This window comes from Dendrobates tinctorius, unplaced genomic scaffold (assembly GCF_039654945.1).
Source record: "Dendrobates tinctorius isolate UK_male_01 unplaced genomic scaffold, ASM3965494v1 ptg000064l, whole genome shotgun sequence".
Lineage (NCBI taxonomy): Eukaryota > Metazoa > Chordata > Amphibia > Anura > Dendrobatidae > Dendrobates > Dendrobates tinctorius.
Window position 1 is genome coordinate 69,059,863 of NW_027361732.1, and position 22,343 is coordinate 69,082,205.

A 22,343-nucleotide genomic window follows, 5' to 3' on the forward strand; every position below is an offset into this window, starting at 1 on the left:
AATATTAACATTAGCCCTCAGCTGCCAGCTTTCCCACGCAATTTAGTTTTCTTTAAAATTAACAGTTTGTTCTGCCAATGCTCCTACAGGCTGGCGACAATGTATGTGTTGGCGCTTACTTATCGGCTTAGTAATGAGGGTGTCGTGCTGACACCTTTTCATTACTAAGCCTAGAGCTAGGTGTCAATGACAACTGCTGACACCAAGCCCTAATCCCATTACCCTTATGCCACTGCATCAGCATGAAAAAGGTGGTGTTGAACGAAAATTAAAGCACAAAACTTTTTTTTAAATATCTTTTAGTTCAAAAAAGCTTGCATTGCTGTACAAAAACACATGGAAAAACGCATACAAAAACGCGTGTTATTGCAGCAGAGTTTTTCCTGCCAAGAGATGCAGAAACCTTGCAGAAAATATTCAACGTGCACACATAGCCTTAAAGTGACATCAGATAATTCTACCTATATGACACATGGGTTTGAGTGGCCAGGTATCATGTAAAATGTCCTTAAAATAAAATGGCTCAAGAAAACAAAAACAGTTTGTACACTAATAAGGAAGATATTTTGAACATTGCACACTACCATTTTCATGGGAAAGAAGAATTATATGGCATCTGTACTCATGGATATTCATACCACTTTCCATAAAAGCCAACATACCGAATGCCCTCTTTTCTTCAGCAGGCAATAAAACAAGTCTTACAAGCAACAATGAAAACCTACCTGGGGTATAATGGACATTCTCTTCCTCAAATCATGTAGGCCTAAGTCTGATGTCAAAATTCTATCAATCCAAATTTTTCCTTCAGGCTCAGCAAGACGGAATAGAGCAGCAATGAGGGAACTCTTTCCAGCTCCAGTTCTTCCCACTATTCCAACCTGAAAAGCAGTTAGGACCATCAACCTAAAAATCAACAGCAATGTGCACAGACCTATTCTTGTATCCAGTCAGTATCTGGTATTGGTACACAGTTGATCTATGGGTTGTATCTGGTATTTGTACACCCTTGTTCTATTGGCTGTATCTGGTATTGGCACAACCTTATTCCATGGGCTGTATCTGGTATTGGTACATCATTGGTCTATGGGCTGTATCTGGTATCGGTACATCATTGGTCTATGGGCTGTATCTGGTAATGGTACACCCTTGTCTATGAGCTGTATCTAGTATTGGTATACCCTTGTCAAAGGGGCTCTATCTGGTGTTGGTACAACCTTTCTATGGTTTGTATTTGGTATAGGTACATGCTTGTCTACAAGATATATTTGACATTGGTATAGCTTTGTCTATGGGATGTATTTGGTATTGTTATACCATTAACCATGGGTTGTATCTGGTATTGGTACTCCCGTCTAAGGGATGTGTCTGGTATTGGTACACCCTTGTTTATGGGATGTATTTGTTATTGGTACACCCTGGTATTGGTAAACCTTTGTCTATCGGCTGTATCTAGTATTGGTACATCCTTGTTCTATGGATTGTATATGGTATTCGTATACTCGTAGTCTGTATGAATATACACTAAATGCAATCAGAAATGTCATGCTTCATTATGCAGTGAAGAGATTTTCATGTACTGAAACTAGATTACCCCGTTAATTAACAAACAGCAAGCTGACCTAACATCCCGTCATCGACCACTAATATTGAGCCTTCAGTAGCAGAAAACTCAGTTTACTTAGACCATCTCCAGGTGCTATCACACATACAAGCTGACATAGCTTCACAGAGATTAATGCAGGCATCAACTTCATAGCAGGCAACTTGCATTAAAGGGTAGATCATTAGCAAAGCCTTTTTGATAATTTTATTTTGCTGTAAACTCTGAAAAACAATATTTACAAGGAAGACATCCAAAGACAGAAAAATAAACCACTATTTTTCAGAATTACCTTTTCTTTTGGTCGGATTAGGGCAGTTAAATGTCTTAGAACAAGTGGTCCATCTAAGCTATATGCAAAGCTGACATTTTCAAAGGCTATCATGCCCTTACTTGGCCAGTCTGGTGGAGGGCGCTTTTTAGACTCCCACGCAGCTTCTTTTTCAAGCTGAGTGTATTCCATCACTCTCTCCACAGAGATCATCTAGAAAAAAATACATCTTATTGTTACATTGCTTTTCTAAATATTTTATTAAAGTTACATTAAAGGGAATCTGTAAATCGATTCATGATGCCCAAACGACATTTCCAAGAAAACAGTTTTATAGTTAGTCGGTATAAAATGGATTAACTCCTGAATATATAACAAATTGGGTGCAGTAGTTCAATGAAGAATGGGCTGAATATTTTTAATAACAATTTGAGAAAGTTATGAACTGTCCTATAAATGTCTGTTCTGTTCCTGATCCCAAGATGAATCTGTGCTGCACTTTATGTACATGCTCAGAAGTGAAGCTCCTCCTCCAGTGCTATGGAGTTGGAGAAGTGTAGTCGAAGTCAGAGTCCGGGAAATTGAGGAGTCAGAGGTTTAGCTTACCGAATCCACAGCCCTGGTGTATAGGGAAGCTTTGGATGTACAGTATTATAGTATGTACAGGGGAACTGTTGGTCCATCATTTGGTGCACAGCAGAACTCGAGGTCCATCAGACTGTGTACAGCGGAGCTGTGGGGGCATTATACGAGCGGTGTGGCATTGTACTAGGAACAGAACTGTGGGGGAATCCTTATGTAAATAGGGAGGCTGTGGGCACTGTTTTCTAGGGCACTTGCACAAGGTACAATATTTTCTAGCGGGCAATTTTACAATCTAGAGAGAACGGACGCCTTTTACTTTGAAAGGGGCACAGTGGTGAGTATTATTATGTGGGGCACAAAGAGAAGCTCTGCTTTTGTGCCACACGGCAGATGCTGTAAGAGGGGCACACACGGCGGCAGCAGCAGCTTACCATTGGGGTGATAACAGTAGTATGAGGACATTTTTCAGGTTGGGAATACATGGAGACGGTGCTGGAAATGAGAGAACTTAAAAGTCATGGTGGCCTGTACCACACATAACAAACGGGAAATAAGTCAGATTCAATCAAAAAGAACACAATCTGTAATTCATTGTATATAACTGCACTTTTATCTCTTAATAAGTCTCTTAAGACTAGTATCTACCACTATATGGTTACTGTATGGGCAGCATTAATTTACTAAAAGATTCCCTATAATTCACTGAATATATGCCACAACAAGAGCAAGAAAGAATGAAAGCTGAATATCTAGAGCATACTATTTTGTAATACAAATAAATCACACCTTCACATAATAAAACTGTGAACTATACAAACAGGATGGAAATATAACATATTATTAATATCTAATGTACGTGGAAGACAATGATTCCAACTTAGCACTATATAATTGATATTCATTTCTATTTATGCCAAGTAACTGCTTAGACATTTTATTCAGAGGACCCTCCAAGAGTCCTTGTGTATAGCAAGATATAAGGACTAAGCCATGTTGCGGTCTATGACGTCTGTTTATGAGACACAATTGTTATTCAGATCTGAATGGTAACAAATGTTCATGAGAAAAACAAATCAGTAAAAAATAAGAATGCTGCCCATTGATGACTAACTTATCTGAACAACCTCTCAAGGTGCACTCATTATGGGTACCAAGTATAGCGTGGCACTACCACAAGGTGCACAAGTAGGTTACCCAGACTCAAGTGAATAATAATAAAGTAACTTGGCACTCAACTGAATTGTCCTTTTTAAGTGAAGTTTTTATTTATTTGCAGCCCTACAAAAAGACGTTTCGGTCTACACTTGGCCTTCGTCAGTACGACTGCTGTCTATATAGTATGAACAAACGTATGTCCACGAGCAAAATAATTTTTTTGTAAGTTCCTGCTTCCAAATATGGTGTAGGCATATAGCAGGCTTCCAGCTACCCTTAAGGTGTGCTGTGCTGGTAATTTAATTAGATGCAAAATATTCCATAAGGAAATGAGGAGAGGTTCCCACTGGATTGCTGAAGCAATTTGCCTGTGGAAGATGGCTAGTAGGAGCAATGCCTAGTAAAAGACTGTGAAAATGAGGATGAGTGACCTCATGGAGATCAACATCCAACACTGCGGAGACACCATCACATGTTTCTCAACGCAGAGATGCTAGAGCAATGCCCCCATCCCTTTTGGGAAATATGCAAAAACATGTAAATCAACAGCCGCGGAGACACCATCACGTTTCTCAACGCAAGCAATGACTAGCCAGGTCTTTCACCGGGAAGGAACAACCACGGGAAGGGCAGTCTCCAATGAAGGAAACCACCTATGCCAAAACATGGTATCCATCCACAGACAGCTGTTTCGGGGTATTGCCCCTCATCAGTGTGGGGTAGGAAACTGGCTAGTAGGAGCAATGCCTAGTAAAAGACTGTGAAAATGAGGATAAGTGACCTCATGGAGATCACCATCCAACACTGCGGAGACACCATCACATGTTTCTCAACGCAGTGATGCTAGAGCAATGCCCCCATCCCTTATGGGAAATATGCAGTGTTGGATGTTGATCTCCATGAGGTCACTCATCCTCATTTTCACAGTCTTTTACTAGGCATTGCTCCTACCAGCCAGTTTCCTACTCCACACTGATGAGGGTCAATACCCCGAAACAGCTGTCTGTGGATGGATACCATGTTTTGGCATAGGTGGTTTCCTTCATTGGAGACTGCCCTTCCCGTGGTTGTTCCTTCCCAGTGAAAGACCTGGCTAGTCATTGCTTGCGTTGAGAAACATGTGATGGTGTCTCCGCGGCTGTTGATTTACATGTTTTTGCACATTTCCCATAAGGGATGGGGGCATTGCTCTAGCATCACTGCGTTGAGAAACATGTGATGGTGTCTCCGCAGCAGGGCTGTGGAGTCGGAGTTAGTTTTGGTTGGAGTCGGAGTCGGTAGAAATGTACCGACCCCAGCTTTAAAAAAAATGTAATAGGCTGGTTTCACATTTGCGTTTTTTTTCGCGGTAATTTAGCGCTAAATAGCGCATGCGTTTTTTTTTCCTATACTTTGCATGGGATGCGCTTATGTGCGCATACACATGCGTTTGTACGCGTTTTACCGCGCATGCGTTTTTTTGCGGTATGCGCTAGGGCGCACAAAATGCAACTTGTTGCATTTTTTGTGCGTCCGATTTGCCTCAAAAAAACGCATGCGCGCGCAATGCGTTTTTTTACAGCAAGACACCCATTATAAGTCTATGGTGAGCATATGTGCGCATTGGCATGCTTATGTATGCGTTTTTTTGCACATGCGTTTTTTTTTTACCATTAGTTTAGACAATGGAATTTAGGGGTTTGGGTAAAGTTAGGGTTAGTTAAGGGGGTTTAGAGTTAGGGTCAGGGTTAGGGTCAGGGTTAGGGTTAAGTATGGTTTGGTTAAGGGTTAGGGTCAGGGTTAGGGTTAAGTATGGTTTGGTTAAGGGTTAGGGTCAGGGTTAGGGTCAGGGTTAAGTATGGTTTGGTTAAGGGTTAGGGTCAGGGTTAGGGTTAAGTATGGTTTGGTTAAGGGTTAGGGTCAGGGTTAGGGTTAAGTATGGTTTGGTTAAGGGTTAGGGTCAGGGTTAGGGTTAGGGTCAGGGTTAAGTATGGTTTGGTTAAGGGTTAGGGTCAGGGTTAGGGTCAGGGTTAGGGTTAAGTATGGTTTGGTTAAGGGTTAGGGTCAGGGTTAGGGTTAAGTATGGTTTGGTTAAGGGTTAGGGTCAGGGTTAGGGTTAAGTATGGTTTGGTTAAGGGTTAGGGTCAGGGTTAGGGTTAGGGTCAGGGTTAGGGTTAAGTATGGTTTGGTTAAGGGTTAGGGTCAGGGTTAGGGTCAGGGTTAAGTATGGTTTGGTTAAGGGTTAGGGTCAGGGTTAGGGTTAAGTATGGTTTGGTTAAGGGTTAGGGTCAGGGTTAGGGTTAAGGTTAGTTAGGGTTTGGGTTAGGGTTAAGTATGGTTTGGTTAAGGGTTAGGGTCAGGGTTAGGGTTAAGTATGGTTTGGTTAAGGGTTAGGGTTAGGGTTAGGGTTAGTAAAGTCATGGTTTGGGTTAGTGTGAGGGGCCACCTAATGTTGGAAAAAAACGCAAACGCGGTAAAAACGCACTAAAAACGCATACAAACGCATACAAACACTGCGTTTTTTTCATGCATGCTCATAAAAATGCTTGAAAAAAACGCAGCAGTTGTATGCTTTTGTATGCGTTTTTCAATGCGTTTTTTTGCGGGAAAAACGCGCTGCAAAAAAAAGCAAGTGTGAAACAGGCCTTAATATTTCATAATTGAACTTTCATATGAATTTTATAAATGTTACTCAAATATATATGTTCTATCAAACTATGAACAACAGTGATAAGCAGTTCTGCTGGAGATAGAGACATTTCTTACTTCTTGTGTGTCACTGTTCTCCACTGCCCTTATCTAATCTTATACTTGGTTAACCTCATGCTGCCCCAACCCCCCTACTTACAATGTATGAAACTGAAAGTGAAAATGTGTTGCAAATTCTTAAATGTGTTGCAAATTCTTAGTAGTAAAGCTCCTCCTCTAGACTAGATCATACTAGGTGTGCGTCTTCCAAGCATCTCACAGCTGCCTGCTACTCAGAAGAGGAAGACTGTAAGAAGTATTATCCTTTCAACAAACTTTGCATCAGTTAACTGAGTACATGAGGAATAATAACAGTATTACTGACCACTATATCAGTTGTACGACCTGGCAATAATTTTGTACAATTGTTTTTAGGAAAAACAATTGTCATTTGGATTGTGAATGCAGAATTAAAAACCTGAGAATGTCAAAGAAGCATCACATTAAATCAGCTATATTTGAACATTTCACCATCACTCAAGATAGAAAACATTATGTCTGTCAGTGTATGACAAATGATCCAGACGAAAACAAATGCTGTGAAGCCAAGATGAGTGCATATTCAGGCAAAGATAAAAATGCTCCTACCAGAGCTTCTAATCTAAAGAGACATTTACAGCGCTTTCATCCAGAAGTACTGAAAGCAGTGGATGAGAAAGACTGCATCCAAACCAATGAACCAGTGCCCAGCTCTTCCAGCCAAACAAAGGAGCAGAGAACTTTGCAGCCATCAGTTGCAAGATATTTTGTCAGTGACAAAGTTACTGTGACAATGACAGTAGATACATTTAAAAAACAGATCATAGAGCTTGTTGTGAAGGATAGTGTGCCTATTTCATTATTTTCACGACCAGCTTTTATGTGTCTGAATGGGGAAATGGCCCGCAAGCTTGGTGTTTCTCTGGAGAGAGAGAGTATTAGAAAATTAGTAATCGAAGAAGCTTTTAAACAAAAGGAAGAACTTAAAAAAACTCCTCAAGGGACGCTTTCTGTTTCTTAAAATGGATGCCTGCACACGTCACAGAGTGAACTATTTTGCCATCAATGTCCGATTTGTGACAAAAATGAAATAGTTACCAAGACATTGGCAGTAAAAGACACCAAAGCTCATCACACCAGTGAGTTTCTCCAGGTCTTGGTGGAAAAGGTTCTGCAAGACTATGAACTTAAAAAAGAGCAAGTTCTTTCTGTTGTAACTGACAATGCTTCAAATATGATAAGTACTATTAAGCTAATGAATGAGAGTAATGATGGTGACCAGCAGCTAGAAGAACATTTTGGGTCCACAGACACAGAAATGTTTGAAATAGAGGAACACAGTATTGTAACTGAGGAGCAAACTGAAGTTGCTTCAGATGAACAGCAACATGATAGTTTAGATGATCTTGTTGAAACTGTGTCAATATGTTCTTTCATTCATCACATGCGCTGTGTTGTGCATACGCTACAGCTGGCTATAAGAGACAGTCTGCAAGAAGGACATGCTGCTGCACTGAGTGGCAAGGTGAGAAAATTGGCTACTGTTGCCAGAACCCCTAAAGTTGACTCAATTTTGAAGAGACGTGCTGGAAAAGGGGCAATTATTGATCAAGCCACACGATGGGGCAGTACTTACTTAATGATTCAGCGCTTGGTTGAACTGAAAACCTTTCTTGTAGACATGGCTAACCCTCAACTGACGCTAAATGAAAGTCAGTGGAATCAGGTGACTGAGCTGGAAAAATTGCTAGAGCACCCATTTACAGTGACTAAAAAATTACAAGCAGAAGACTTAACTCCAGGTATTTTCTTAAAGGAGTGGAAGAACCTGATGTTTCGCCTGTCCCAAAGAGGAGGGTTAATTGCAAGTGGCATTGCTACATCAATGAAACGGAGAGAGGAGCTACTATTACAAAATAACATTCTTTTGGCAGCTGTTTATGTAGACCCAATGCATCGGATTCTTCTAGATGATCAACAGCTAAGTAAAGGAAAAGAAGCTCTGTTTGAAATAGCAGTAAGGATGAAAGGGTTGCAGAACAGTCAGGAGGAACTATAAGAATTTGGTCGTCCTGCCACATCTTCACCCTCATCATCAACTGATGAAGAATTTAATTTCGAAAAATATTTGGATCACAAGGACCGTGCAAAGCGTTCCCGCATAGAAGAAGAGTCATCCCCATCAAGGAACACAGCCAGTACATTTCAGCAGAATTTTTCATGTGCACTAAAAGAAATTGAGAAATTTGACCGTTCATCAAAAATAACAGTGCAACAAGCGATTCCTCTGTATCCTGACATTGTCAGAGATGTTGCCCGAGTGGTTACTGCTTTGCCACCAACACAAGTTAGTGTAGAGAGGTTGTTCTCTGCTCTCAAAATAATTAGATCAGATTTGAGGGCATCCATGAAGGAGGATCTGACAGAGGCAATACTTTTTCTGAGGACAAATTTATAGATTTCTTCTTAGTAACTGCATAAAAGTGTTTATTGCATATTTACTTACAGTTTAGAAAAGTTTATAAAAGTTATTTGCTACATTCTAATTGTATTCTAATAAATGTAGTTTTTGCTCTAAGTGGTCTGATTACTTATATGATGGTGAGAAACTGAATAAGCACGATGTTTAATATTTTACAACGGTAAATTTGTTGTTATGAATTGGCCATTTATGAAGGAGTCGGAGTCGGAGCCTGATAAAATCCAGGAGTCGGAGTCGCAACTGTGGCTTACCGACTCCACAGCCCTGCTCCGCAGTGTTGGATGTTGATCTCCATGAGGTCACTCATAAGGGATGGGGGCATTGCTCTAGCATCACTGCGTTGAGAAACATGTGATGGTGTCTCCGCAGTGTTGGATGTTGATCTCCATGAGGTCACTCATCCTCATTTTCACATTTACTTTCTAGGAAATCACAAAAGAATGTGTTGGATATTTGCTACTATAGATGTGGATAGAAAATAGGAGTGGAAAGTAGAAAGTAGGAGTAGAAAATAGAAAGTAGGAGCTGCACGGTGTCTCAGTGGTTAGCACTGCAGCATTACAGCGCTGGAGTTCTGGGTTGAAATCCCACCAAGGACAACATCTGCAAGGAGTTTGTGTGTTCTCCCTGTGTTTTTGTGGATTTCCTTGGGGTTCTCCAGTTTCATCCCACATTCCAAAGACATACTGATAGGGAATTTAGATTGTGAGCCCCTATCTGGGAGAGCGATGATAATGTGGAATATGTTGGCGCTATCTAAAAACAAAGATTATTATTATTGATAAGTTAAATAGTGCTGAACAGAAAATATCAGTTAATGTGAACCCTGTCATCAGTAGTTACCCCCTAGAAGGTATTAGGAGTAGGGATGAGCGGACCCATGGAAGTTCAGGTTCTGGCACCCAACGCTCTGTAAGGGTACCAGAACTGTATCCAAACTTGAACCCCATTGAAAACAATGGAGACCCGTACTTTGGATCTGGGGGGGAAAAAAAAAAAATCTGTCTCTCTGCAACGGTCTTTCCCCGGAATTCAAAACTTTGCAATGGACTTCTGGGAGAAGGTTGTGTTCAGCGCTTGTCCAGTACGGACAAGTTCAGGTTCGATCATCACTAATTAGGAGCACTTTATCAGCCTCCAAATATGCTCTTAAGGCCGGAGTCACACTGGCGATTAAAACGGACGAATGCAATGCGATAAAAAATCGCATTGCATTCGAACCCATGTTATTCTAAGGGGCAGCTCACATCATGCGATTTTTTATCGCATCCGATCGTCAGACCGAGACAATAGCAGCATGCTGCGATTGTCACCGATTTTCGGATCGGATTCGACAATGCAAGTCTATGGATGCGATTAAAAATCGCATTTGAAAACGCACCACACGTGTGACTTGCGATTAAATCGCAAGACTTCTCTAGGTCAACAGCAAAGAGCATCAGGCATTGGCATTGGATGTCAATTTGATGCTTAGATGCGAATAAAATCGGTTCCACGCCGGAAAATGGGATGACAGACGGATCCCTGGACAAGAATTCTTTGTGCGATTTCGTACCGTTAAAATGGGACCAATTTTTTATTCGCTGTGTGTGACTCCAGCCTTAAAGTGAACCTGACAGCTGTTCCATGCTGCCTGATCCACAGATAGCATGCAATAGACAGTTGCTATACCATTTCAGCCATATATGTTTAATCCTGAAACACTGTTGTACTTGGAGGGATTTTTTTTTTGTGTGTTCTCTAACTACATATCTGTACCCATAATTTTGGTTTGAGCACGTGGTTTATTCTTGCTCAATATCCTGGGGCATAGATATGTTCTCATATACACCTTTGGTGATTTTAATCACTGTTATATTTGTTCTCTTTATTTTTATAATAAAATATCATTTTTTTTTTGGATGTGCAGTCCCTCTTTTGCATATGGTTTTGTTTTCCACATGCTGGGATGTTAGTCACCCTGATGTTGCTGTGCTCCCACCCCAATACGGCACTAATTGACAGCGATGGCCGCAGACAGGGAAAGCAGGGACAATCCAACATGGTTTTTAAACACAAAAATGTAGTGTTTAGGGAAAGTAATAGCATCACTAAAAGGGGGATAAGGATGCAGCTAAAATGTTACTGAAAACTTCTAGGGGTGAATCCTTATGTCAGGTTCCCTTTAAGCCTAGAATGCGCAACCCGGGCTTTTTATGCCAGATAGCTTACTTTTTGCAAACAATAATAATTATAATGTTGTGCATTTTTCATATCTTATTTTGCAATTTTGAAATAAACTTGTAAAAGTTTATTTATTCAAGTATCTCCATATGATTTGCACAAGGGCCTAAAAAGGCCGGGATTATATGAAAATGTATAGTTCAGACATCACGCATTCAATGGTCAGAATCGTTGATATCCACATGCTTTTTTACCCACCCTATCGTATTAAAAAGGTCAGAAAACAATATGAGAACCTACTGGTAGAATAATACTTAATTAAGAACTAATATTAAATATATTATATATTGCAGTAGATTATTATAACCCAGGAATTCCAGGTTTCATGCTTAATGTCTAGTTCTTCCTTTTCTATGCCTATGAAACAAGTAACATAATTAAATCCACTGGTAACCTCTAAACCAAGCAGCTTTAGCAAACATACATACGATAGCATATAATATATGTTACATTTTAAATATAAATGACTAAAAATGTGAAAAATAATAAAATGAAATGAAGGAAAATATTTTACCAGATTTTCAACTTCTGCACTTTGCCTTACTCCCCACTGGAAGGATCCCATTATTGTAATGGCATAAGACAGCGCCAAACCAACCTGTCCTGCATCAAGAGCTGAAGCAGCGCAAAAAAGAGGAAAATTTAGTTGATACATTTGCATTTTCTGGCATATGGCTGCTAGCATGTTGTAGAGATCATGAAAATGTGAATGGGGTTGGGGGAAAGGGTCACTTTTCAAACCACACTGTTATTAACTCCTTGGGAAGATTTGTGCATTTATAAATGTCATAGTTGAGAACAAATATTAGAAGCCACCTATTTATTTCAATAATGGCTCTACACGGCACATAAAGAAAATACTTAAAGCGACTGTCAGGTCACACCTTATTGATGACATATCCATAGGATACTGACATCCCGCACACTCACCAATCAAGCATTATTTGATCTGGAGACTAATGGATGTAGACAATTAGTGTAGCAGTTGCTGTTATGCTCTGCAGGACAGGTCCAGAAAAAGCTCTAGATCTAGGAACTATTCAGTAGCTGGAGGAAATAACATCTGAGCAATGAGGGTTTTGGGTGTCGGACCTCCACAGATCTGATATTGATGACCTGTCCTATGAATAAGTCTTCAATATGTTGTGACTTGCCAACCCTTATTACCCTTTAAATAGGCTATTTACTCTTCAACCTTGTGACCTACTGAATTATAATCATTCTGTGGGGGGTTCTTTTTAGTCTTACTTTATTTCATTTCTTCCATATACAAACAAAAACAGTTTAACAAAGCTATTATTCTCTTCCTTCAACCTCATTCTCATTCCAGAATAGAAAGGAAAGGGGAAAAGGAGGTAAGAATTTGTTAATGTTGTTTAAGATACAACACAAGATATATTCCAGGATTCAAAGTATGCTCAATCAACAGAAATCCCTATCAGAGCTTCAATAACCTCTACTCAAATTCTGAAGAGCATAAAATTGCCAAAACATCAAACCAATCACATTTAGGGATAACTGTGATTTTCCTCCATTGAGTCCGAAGAACAGCATCCAAACCTCTCTCCAAATGTAGTACAAATGCCAAGTGGGACGGTCCTCACTTACATTCCAGAAATATTTTATATAATTTAGAAATCATCCCTTAGGTAATAGGGATTGTTTTTACTGATACATAAAGATTCCTCAAATCCAATTAATCTTTGTTTTCTTGGTTCAAAAAGGTTTTATCTGAAAAGAATACATTCTATTCAATTATTTTCAGTGCAGATTGAAAAAAATGTTTTGGGGTATCCAAGGGGGCTGTCATAGCTCAAAAAATGTGAAAAGGGGAACTAATTCTTTAGGATTATATCTTGTGCTACCAGAGCACAATGTTAGTTAAGTTTGGTAGAGCAACTCTTTAGCCTATGAGCTGCAAACATTATGTGTGAAACATAACCAGACTAACAAGCTTCAGCCACAACTGTTAGGGGGATTGGGCATTATAAAGAATTGTAAACTCCAATAGTCAATTCAGACTGCATTATAAAACATATGGAACATACACTGATGGTCATCACCAACCCACGGATTCATCGACAAAAGCAAAATATTAAAATATAAAGAGAAGTGGAAAATCAGCCAAGGCTTAAGTGATGTGAACAACATCACATCAACTAAACAGACTACACAATAATCCCAATAGCAAGGGATTCAGATTAGATTAGGAAAGAAAGAAGTGAAGTCATTGAGCAGCACTTAATTCAGCTCTTCAGGAGTGAAGCTGAAGTATACCGGAGAAGGATTTGGCTGTACTAAATTCCGACTCTATAATGAGCTATTTTCACACCAACAAGCTCTCCTGATAGTGTGTATGTGAGAGCCATAGACTAAATGTGGAATTAACCATCCGTTCAGATCAGCATGACTTGTGTGATAAACAGCAAAGGTAATGTTTGGAGCTTTCTAAAGAAAGCAGTGTTTCTTGACCGAGTCTATTCGGTCTCATTTCCAAATGACAACTAACTTACGTAGCCAAGAATGAATGTCATATAGACTTCAACACAATGCTTACTTTTTGAAAGTATTAAGGACCCGAAGGCAATGGCTATTACAAACAGGGCACATATGGCATCCAGGCGCACTGCAAGCCAACGGGACGTTGTCAGGAACAAAAACCAGGCTTCTGTTGGAATAAAGGATAATGAAATGTAAAATACACCACAACAAGAGGGGGTAAAACTTTTTAATATGGTTCAAAACAAGCTAAAGATATTTGGTGCTCTCAAACATAATTAGAGCATAATCTAAAAATATATAGAACAATAAAATCAGACTACACGATCCCTTAGGTATTTGTAGATCAGTAATTTTCCCACATTACTGGCAATAGATGTGATGGGACAATAGCATGAGGTGGCACCATAACAAAATAGCACAGCAAATAGTGACATGATTCCAACCTCTTCTGAAGAAGAAAGCTTTTAACAACCTGCCATTAAGTCTTATTGTCACAAAGAAGACCGGTGCACTAGAACAGGAGTTTAGGGGAACTTGCTGTATCTACTCCAGCCATTCATCTGGCTTACCAGAGTAAAGCATCATGAGAAGAGACTGGATTGCTGCACACCAAACAGTTATCACTGCTAAACTGCAACCCCCTCATTTAGTATTCTGATCAAAAAACTGATTGGACTCCAAATAGTGATTTGCTGACTATGGCGAGGCTTTCACTGTGCACAATAAAGTGCATCTTTAATGAAATAATAATACAATAATGTTGTCAAGTTAGTAACAAAGACCTAAATTTCTATTTGTATTACCATATCACTAAGGGTAAGGGTTACACAAACCAGAATGAAGATCTTGCTTTGCATCAAACAATTGTTGGAAACGCTCCTCTGCTTTGAATGCCCGTATGGTCCAAAGACCCTGGAGGGAAGATGATAGGTGCGAGAACACTGGACTTCGAGCTGGAAGAGAATAAGACCAACAGGAGACGCAGATTAAGATGTGTGGCTTCTTATGTGTTCAATACAAAATAAAACTAAGGTATCCAGAGAACAGATATAATCACATATGACAAGTATGAAAGTCTCACAATAAAACTACCCAATTTTAAAATTTCTGAAAATAATTATCAGTTGTTTTTATTGAACAACACTTGAACCCTTACCGACATCCACCGTGCATGTATGGCAGAAGTTGGTAGTGGGTGTATGGAGCAGGCTCACCCGGTGAGCTCACCACATACCCAGCAGGTAATGGCTGTGTGTTACAGCCAGGACCTGTCACTAACAATAGTGGGTAGCACAAAGTGCTGCCCTCGACTGTTTTCCTATTGAACGCCACTTTCAAACTCTGACAGCAACATTAAAAACGTGCCGGCAGGGGGTCACGTCATTCAATGCACCCATCGGCACACCCATGACGTGATCATGAGATGCCGATGGGTTTGTTATGACTGCCAGGAGTTCGTTGAAGACCTCTGTTTGTCAGCTAATTTTTAAAAGTAAAGAGGAAGTTCATAACAAATGTATGGTGGCTTGGGGCAGACACTCACACAGAGGTGAGCGCTTATATTTGCCAACTGCTCCTGTCAATTTCACAAATGCAAAATAAACCAATCAATACATGTGAACTATAGCATTTAGTTTACAATTGTCCTAAACAAATTACATATGGGCAAAGCAAATCAGAAAAATGTCTTGTAGTTTGGGAATTTATTTTAGTGTAGGTCCCTTTTCCATCGAGTGTTCAGACTTTGAGTAAAAATAATAGAAATACTTGCATTGCACACTCATGTCACTTACTAAAGGTCAGCGGATCTGTCACCAGATATCACATTATAAGCTGCATACATTGTTAAACAGATCTCTTAGATCTCATTAGGCTGGTGTACTTACTTTGAAATGCAAAGTCAGAATGGATGTGTAAAACTTTGAAAAAGTTTACCTGCTTAATATTAAAATGAGAAAATAAATCTAGCTGGACTCATAAAATGCTCATTTTAATTTAAGTCATTCTGAAATAATTTTCACAGTACACCAGTCTCAACAGGCCTAAGAGGTTAGTTTATTAAAAGGGTTGTCCGGGCATATAATGCCGATGACCCATCATTAGGATCAGCTGCTATTAGATGTAGACACTGAACAGGGCTGAACAGCACAGCTGTGTTGAGTGGCTCGAGCCGGCCATACACATTAAATAGTTGTTGGTCAAACAATGGTTTGGCCAATTGATCGGACGACAGCCATCGCGCAGCTGTGTCCCCAATATAAAAATAAAAAGTAGCACTGTGTAACACTATAGAACGCGAATATGAAATTGGAATTGCATTACTGCTCTAGAAAAGAGGAAAAAAATGAAGCTACTTAGCACATAATGTGGCCAATTCATGTATGCCCAGCAGCCGCGACAAGGCGACCTTCTTTGGTGGGAACCTAACCTAATGTATTTCCTCCTGATAGCTTACATTTATATGGTTAATTATATAATGTATTGTATAAATGGCAGTCCACAATTGGACAAAACCTACTGACATTTACCCGTGTGGTCAACTGACCGGCACCACCGGTGGTGGATGAACGTGTAGATATTGAAAGGCTCAGCTGACATTAGCATAATGTGTAAGGGAGCCTTTTGGGTTAGGGTACCTATTTAAGAGAATAGCGACAACTATACATTGGTGCTGAGCACCACTCAGTGACATCCGGCTGGTGCTGGAGCTAATAACAGCTGATCATTGGTGGTGCCAGGTGTCAGACCCAAAAGATCTGATATTGATGACCTACTAGAAGGATAAGCCATCAATGCTGTATGAGGTATAACCCCTGTAATTTAAGCAGTTTACGTTGGGAAATCTAGTGACAGAGCTGCTTTAATACTTAACCTAAAGGGCACTAGTTAAAGGGAACATTAGTCATGGTATTAGTCAAGGGTTACATATATAAAAAACAAAGTGGTGAAATATAGCACTACATTCTCCATATGTAGTAAAAAATGGTAATGAAGGACACAGTCTGAATGTGCATTTACTTTTGACTTTTTTTACATTTTACATGTACTGTTAAAATTACAGCAAATCCACGAAATATACCAGCTCCTGGCTGCAGGCACTACAGGATGAATTTGAGAACAGCATCATCTGAGATGGTCTCAGTCCACCTCCCTCATACACTAAGACTACAATGGCCGCTTATTAATGGAATATAAAGTGACAGCAACTGGTTGTGCCTGTCAGCAGGTAAGACAGTTTTACAATGGAGGCATTATAAAGCGCTTTCAGGCTATAGTAGCTCGCTCTCTCTTTCTTTCATATTTTTTTTATTTCCTTTTGTTGAGTGGTCACTCTCTCATAGAAAATAAATGTCACCTAACATGATCTAGACAACAGAAGACGTGTCAATCAAACCACTTTAGAAAAGACAAAACATTACTGTCTCAATAACTTTTAAAAGTGCTTTGATCGGAGGGCACCATTAATCGACCACCAAACAAACATGCAGAAAATCAACAGAAATAGCACCAAATAAAAAATATATAATCCTAATAAATCACTGGAATAAAAGAAAAAGGTCAGAGGAAGGAACAGGCATAAGACAGAAACATGGCATTCTATTGTAACCGGAGTAGGCAAGAATTTGTCTCTTGAATTATTTATGAACATTGTCATCACTGTATGCCTGGCCCCATAGAATACCAGCACATATGGTACTTCCTCCAATACAAGTGAATAGATTGTACTCAAAATAGCAAATTACAGCCGTAGTCATGAAATATAACACATCATGTCACTTAAAAGAGTTGTCCGGTCTAAAACGACAACTCTGCAGTCACTTTGTGATGGCAGACTTATGAAGCCTCACATCGAGAGCCCGGGAACGGCGGTTAAGTGATCGCAAGTGTGCAATATGCAAACTCCAGTCCACAATCCAACTAGACTGTTTCCGACCTCGCTCAACAGACTTGCATTCGGCGAGGCTATGTCCATCTAGTCGGATGGTGGCCAAGAGTCATGGCCAGCAGGAGATTATGGTTACTTAACTAGCTGCCTTGTGCTTGCTGGTCCAACAACACCATCACTGATGGCAGATTTCTGTGTACAACCAGTGGTGTGGGCTCAACATTCCGAGCTCTGCTAGATCTGCAGCATAGAAAACGGATTCTTTAACAACTGCTGCACCCAGAAAACAAAGTGATGCATCACTGGAATCCCGGTCTCAGCTCCTATATTATGCTGCTGTCAGATTGCATGGCAAAAACCTGGTGACAGAGTGGGTATGGAAAGTATTAATACCCCTTTAAATTTTTCACTATGTTTCATTCATACTTATGACCATGTGATATTTCAGTTTTTCTTTCTTAATAAATTTGCAAAATTTTCTACATTTCTGTTTTTTTTTTTTTTGTTTTTTTTTCAGTCAAGATGGGTTGCAGACTGTTCATTAATGAGAAAAAAGATGAACTTTTTTGAATTTACCAAATGGTTGCAATGAAACAGAGTGAAAAATTTAAAGGGGTCTGAAAAAACTCTTGTACCCACTGTATTCCCTTAACTATCAGAAGGTAACAAAGATAAAACTTACAGTAAATTGTCTTAATATTATTTGAATTTCTCACAACAGACACGAGCACGTGACCTGAATTTGGTAAAATCCGAGTATGGTTAGACACACCGTGATTACGACATGAAGAGATTTTAGCTGATTTGTGTACATGGTTTATACAGTACTTACTTGTTGACTCAAGTCGTTTGATATCTCGTGATGTTTCCAGAAAGTACTTCCTTAGGAAATAGAAAATGATGACAAGAGGAATCAACGGAATTAAAATCCACGGAATAACAGCAACCGCTACAGCAATTACCCCTAAAATCTGGAGAAACACCTGAAAATAAAAAAGCAAGAGTAACAGTTATATAATTGTTTATACTATACGCATCCTAATAACCTATTGCCTAAATTGAGTAACAAACCATAAAGCCATCATAATAAAAACTCCACCCAATACGGAACTGCAGGAAACCCCAAATATCCCACTGCTCTTTGTCTATGCGGGGTGGATTTAATGGGGGTAAATAACCACTGTACAACTGCTTTAGTGGTGTATCTCTGCACCGCTGCTCATTTATGGAACTCAGCAAAGGAGAAGAGCTCGCTAACACAGATTTACACAAATTTGTGAACAATATTTGAGAGAAAAAGACCTTTTGTATACATAGAAAAAAAAGAAGTCTTAGATCTTTCAGTTCAGTTCATGAAAAAATGGGAGCAAAAACAAAAAAGTGTTGTTTATATCATTTTTGTTCAGTGTAGCTTAATCCTTAGTTACCGAGACAATGTTGACCTTAACGACCAGGCCAACATTTTTAAATCTGACCAGTGTCACTTCATGTGGTAATAACTCTTTAACGCTTCAACTGATCCCACTGATTATGAGATTTGTTTTTTCATGACATACACTACCGTTCAAAAGTTTAGGGTCACTTAGAAATGTCCTTATTTTTGAAAGAAAAGCACAGCTTTTTCCAATGAAGCTAACATTATATGATTCAGAAATACACTCTATACATTGTTAATGTGGTAAATGACTATTCTAGCTGCAAACGTCTGGTTTGTAATGCAGTATCTTCAAACTTTGTGCTTGCTAACTGTGTAAGAAAGCTAATGGATTGTTAGAATACCCTTGAAAACCCTTGTGCAAGTATGTTAGCACAGCTGAACAGTTTGGCTGATTAGAGAAGATATAAACCTGACCTTCCATTGAGCTAGTTGAAAATCTGGAGCATTACATTTGTTGGTTCCATTAAACTCTCAAAATGGCTAGAAAAAAAAAAGAACTTTCATGTGAAACTCGACAGTCTATTCTTGTTCTTAGAAATGAAGGCTATTCCATGTGAGAAATTGCCAAGAAACTGAAGATTTCCCACAACGGTGTGTACTACTACCTTCAGAGGAGAGCACAAACAGGCTCTAACCAGAGTACAAAGAGAAGCGGGAGGCCCCGCTGCACAATTGTGCAACAAGACAAGTACATTAGAGTCTGTAGTTTGAGAAATCGACACCTCACAGGTCCTCAACTGGCAGCTTCATTAAATAGTACACACAAAACGCCAGTGTCAACGTCTACAGTTAAGAGACGACTCCGGGATGCTGGCCTTCAGGGCAGAGTGGCAAAGAAAAAGCCGTATCTGAGACTGGCTAATAAAAGGAAAAGATTAATATGGCCAAAAGAACAGAGATATTGGACAGAGGAAGATTGGAAAAAAGTGTTATGGACAGACAAATCCAAGTTTGAGGTGTTTGGATCACACAGAAGAACATTTGTGAGACGCAGAACAACTGAAAAGATGCTGGAAGAGTGCCTGACGCCATCTGTCAAGCATGGTGGAGGTAATGTGATGGTCTGGGGTTGCTTTGGTGCTGGTAAAGTGGGAGATTTGAACATGGTAAAATGGATTTTGAATAAGGAAGGTTATCACTGCATTGTGCAACGCCATGACATACCCTGTGGACAGAGCTCGATTGGAGCCAATTTCATCCTACAACAGGACAATAACCCAAAGCACACCTCCAAATTATGCAAGCACCATTTAAGGAAGAAACAGGCAGCTGGTATTCTATCTGTAATGGAGTGGCCAGCACAGTCACCAGATCTCAACCCCATTGAGCTGTTGTGGGAGCAGCTTGACCGTATGGTACGCAAAAAGTGCTCATCAAGCCAAACCAACTTGTGGGGGGTGGGCTTCTGGAAGCATAGGGTGACATTTCTCCAGATTACCTCAGCACATTAACGGCTAGAATGCCAAAGGTTTGCAATGCTGTAATTGCTGCAAAGGGAGCATTCTTTGACGAAAGCAAAGTTTGAAGGAGAAAATTATTATTTCAAATAAAAATCTTTTTTCCGAACGTTGTCAATGTCTGGACTAGATTTTAAATTCATTTGGCAACTCATTCGATTAATAAAAGTATGAGTTTTCATGGAAACCACAAAATTGTCTGGGTGACACCAAATTTTTGAACAGTAGTGTATTGTAGTGGTAAATTTTGGTCAATATCATTTCTTTCTCAAAATATCAAAAATTATCATATCATATCAAAAATTATCATATCGATATCATATCTTTCTCAAAATATCAAAAATTTGACAACAAATTTGAAAATGTTGCATTTATTTTTAGACCTTTATATCAGATACTTCTACCACACAAAATAATTAATACATCAAATTTACCTTATGTCTACTTTACATCTGCATCATTTTTAAACAATTTTTTTTGTTAGGATGTTAGAGGGGTTTAATGTTAAGCAGCAATTTCTCATTTTTTCAACAAATTTATTTCTTTAGGGATGTATTCATATTTAAATGATTTTGAGGGTCTTATATATTGGAAACTCTCCAAAAAGTGATACCATTTTAAGAATCGCACTCCTCAAATACTTCAAAACTGTTGACAAGAAAAAAATTTAACTCTTCAGGTGCTACCCAGGAATTAATACAACGTGGATGAAAAAAAAATGCTCCCTTCAAAATCTGGCTTTAGCCCCAAATATGCAAAACGTAACACCAAAAAGTGGACCACACAGTTCATTACCCACTTTCTTACAAGCGTGGCGATATCCCACATGTAGTCAAAAGGTTCTGTTTGTGCAAACTGCAGGGATCAGAGGAAGGAGCAATATTTGAATTTGGAACACAAATTTGGCTGAAAGAGATGGTAGAAGCATGTTGCATTTGAAGGGACCCTAAGGAGCCTAAACAGTAGAAAACCCCCACAACTGACCCCATTTTGGAAACTACAACCCACAATTATACTATCCAAGTGTATAGTGAGCATTTTGAACCCACAGATACGACACAGAATTTGATATCATTAGGTAGCCATATTGAAAAAGTTTTGTTTTTTTTTTCCCACAAAAATCTTGCTTTAGCCCCATATTTCTCACTTTTGCAAGAGGCAACAGCAAAAACTGGACTTCACAGTTTTTCACCCACATTCTTACGAGCATAGCAATAACCAACATTTAGTCAAAAAGTCCTGCTTGGATAAACGGGAGGGCTCAGAGGGGGAAGGAATAATAATTGGAACACAAATTTGCATCTATTTGGAACAGATTGTTATATTTTCAGAGCCTGTGTGGTTCAAGAGCAACAGAAATCCCCATAAATGTCTTTTTTTGTAAATTACACCCTCTAATGTATTTATCTAAGGAGGTAGTGAGTAGTTTGATACCACCATTTTTTTATGCAGTTGATGCAACACAAGTTTGAAAATGTACAGTTATTTTCAGCCTTTTATGATTCTTTTTTGGACATTCTGAGGAACGCACCTCAAATTTTATTGCACTAGATTTTCAGTGTGCAGAAATACATCCAATATGGCACCAATGTGAGTCCTGGACAAAGGGCTGTTCCTATAATAGATGGCACATCATATGGTCTTTAAGATAAAATTGATGGAATTTCAGGACCCGTTCAAAGCTTACAGATACATTGAGCTACGAAACAAGAAAATCATTCCAGGAATTATCATTTACTGAGGCTGGCATGCCCCTAAAACACATTTGTTGATTATAAAACTTGGTCTTGCTAACAAAACAGTTGTCCCACAATTGTGTATATTGTAGCAAGAAGAATAAACTGTACTGTAATGAAGGGCAAAACGTGGAGGAAAACGCAGCCAACTATGGGCAAAGCTGAGTTTGCTCCAAAGATGAAAAAACACCCGCAGGTCTAGAATGACAGAGACTTTCAGAGACTGGTCGTACAACGCCCGTTTAGCTCCATCAATCCCTATATGAGAGACGAATGTGCCAATAGAGGTGGTACACCAT

General features: G+C 39.3%; 1 protein-coding gene across 1 annotated transcript in view; it reads right to left on the reverse strand.

Moving 5' to 3' along the window:
* The window catches only part of ABCC4 (ATP binding cassette subfamily C member 4 (PEL blood group)), a gene marked incomplete at its 5' end in the record, with an annotated part of 231,070 nt that overhangs the window by 80,626 nt on the left and 128,101 nt on the right, over window positions 1-22,343 (reverse strand). The window contains 6 exons of the mRNA XM_073580457.1: window positions 726-881; window positions 1,896-2,087; window positions 11,540-11,640; window positions 13,583-13,693; window positions 14,361-14,480; window positions 18,246-18,396. Of these exons, the coding sequence (XP_073436558.1) occupies window positions 726-881; window positions 1,896-2,087; window positions 11,540-11,640; window positions 13,583-13,693; window positions 14,361-14,480; window positions 18,246-18,396 (831 nt within the window). The remainder of the gene's footprint in view (window positions 1-725; window positions 882-1,895; window positions 2,088-11,539; window positions 11,641-13,582; window positions 13,694-14,360; window positions 14,481-18,245; window positions 18,397-22,343) is intronic.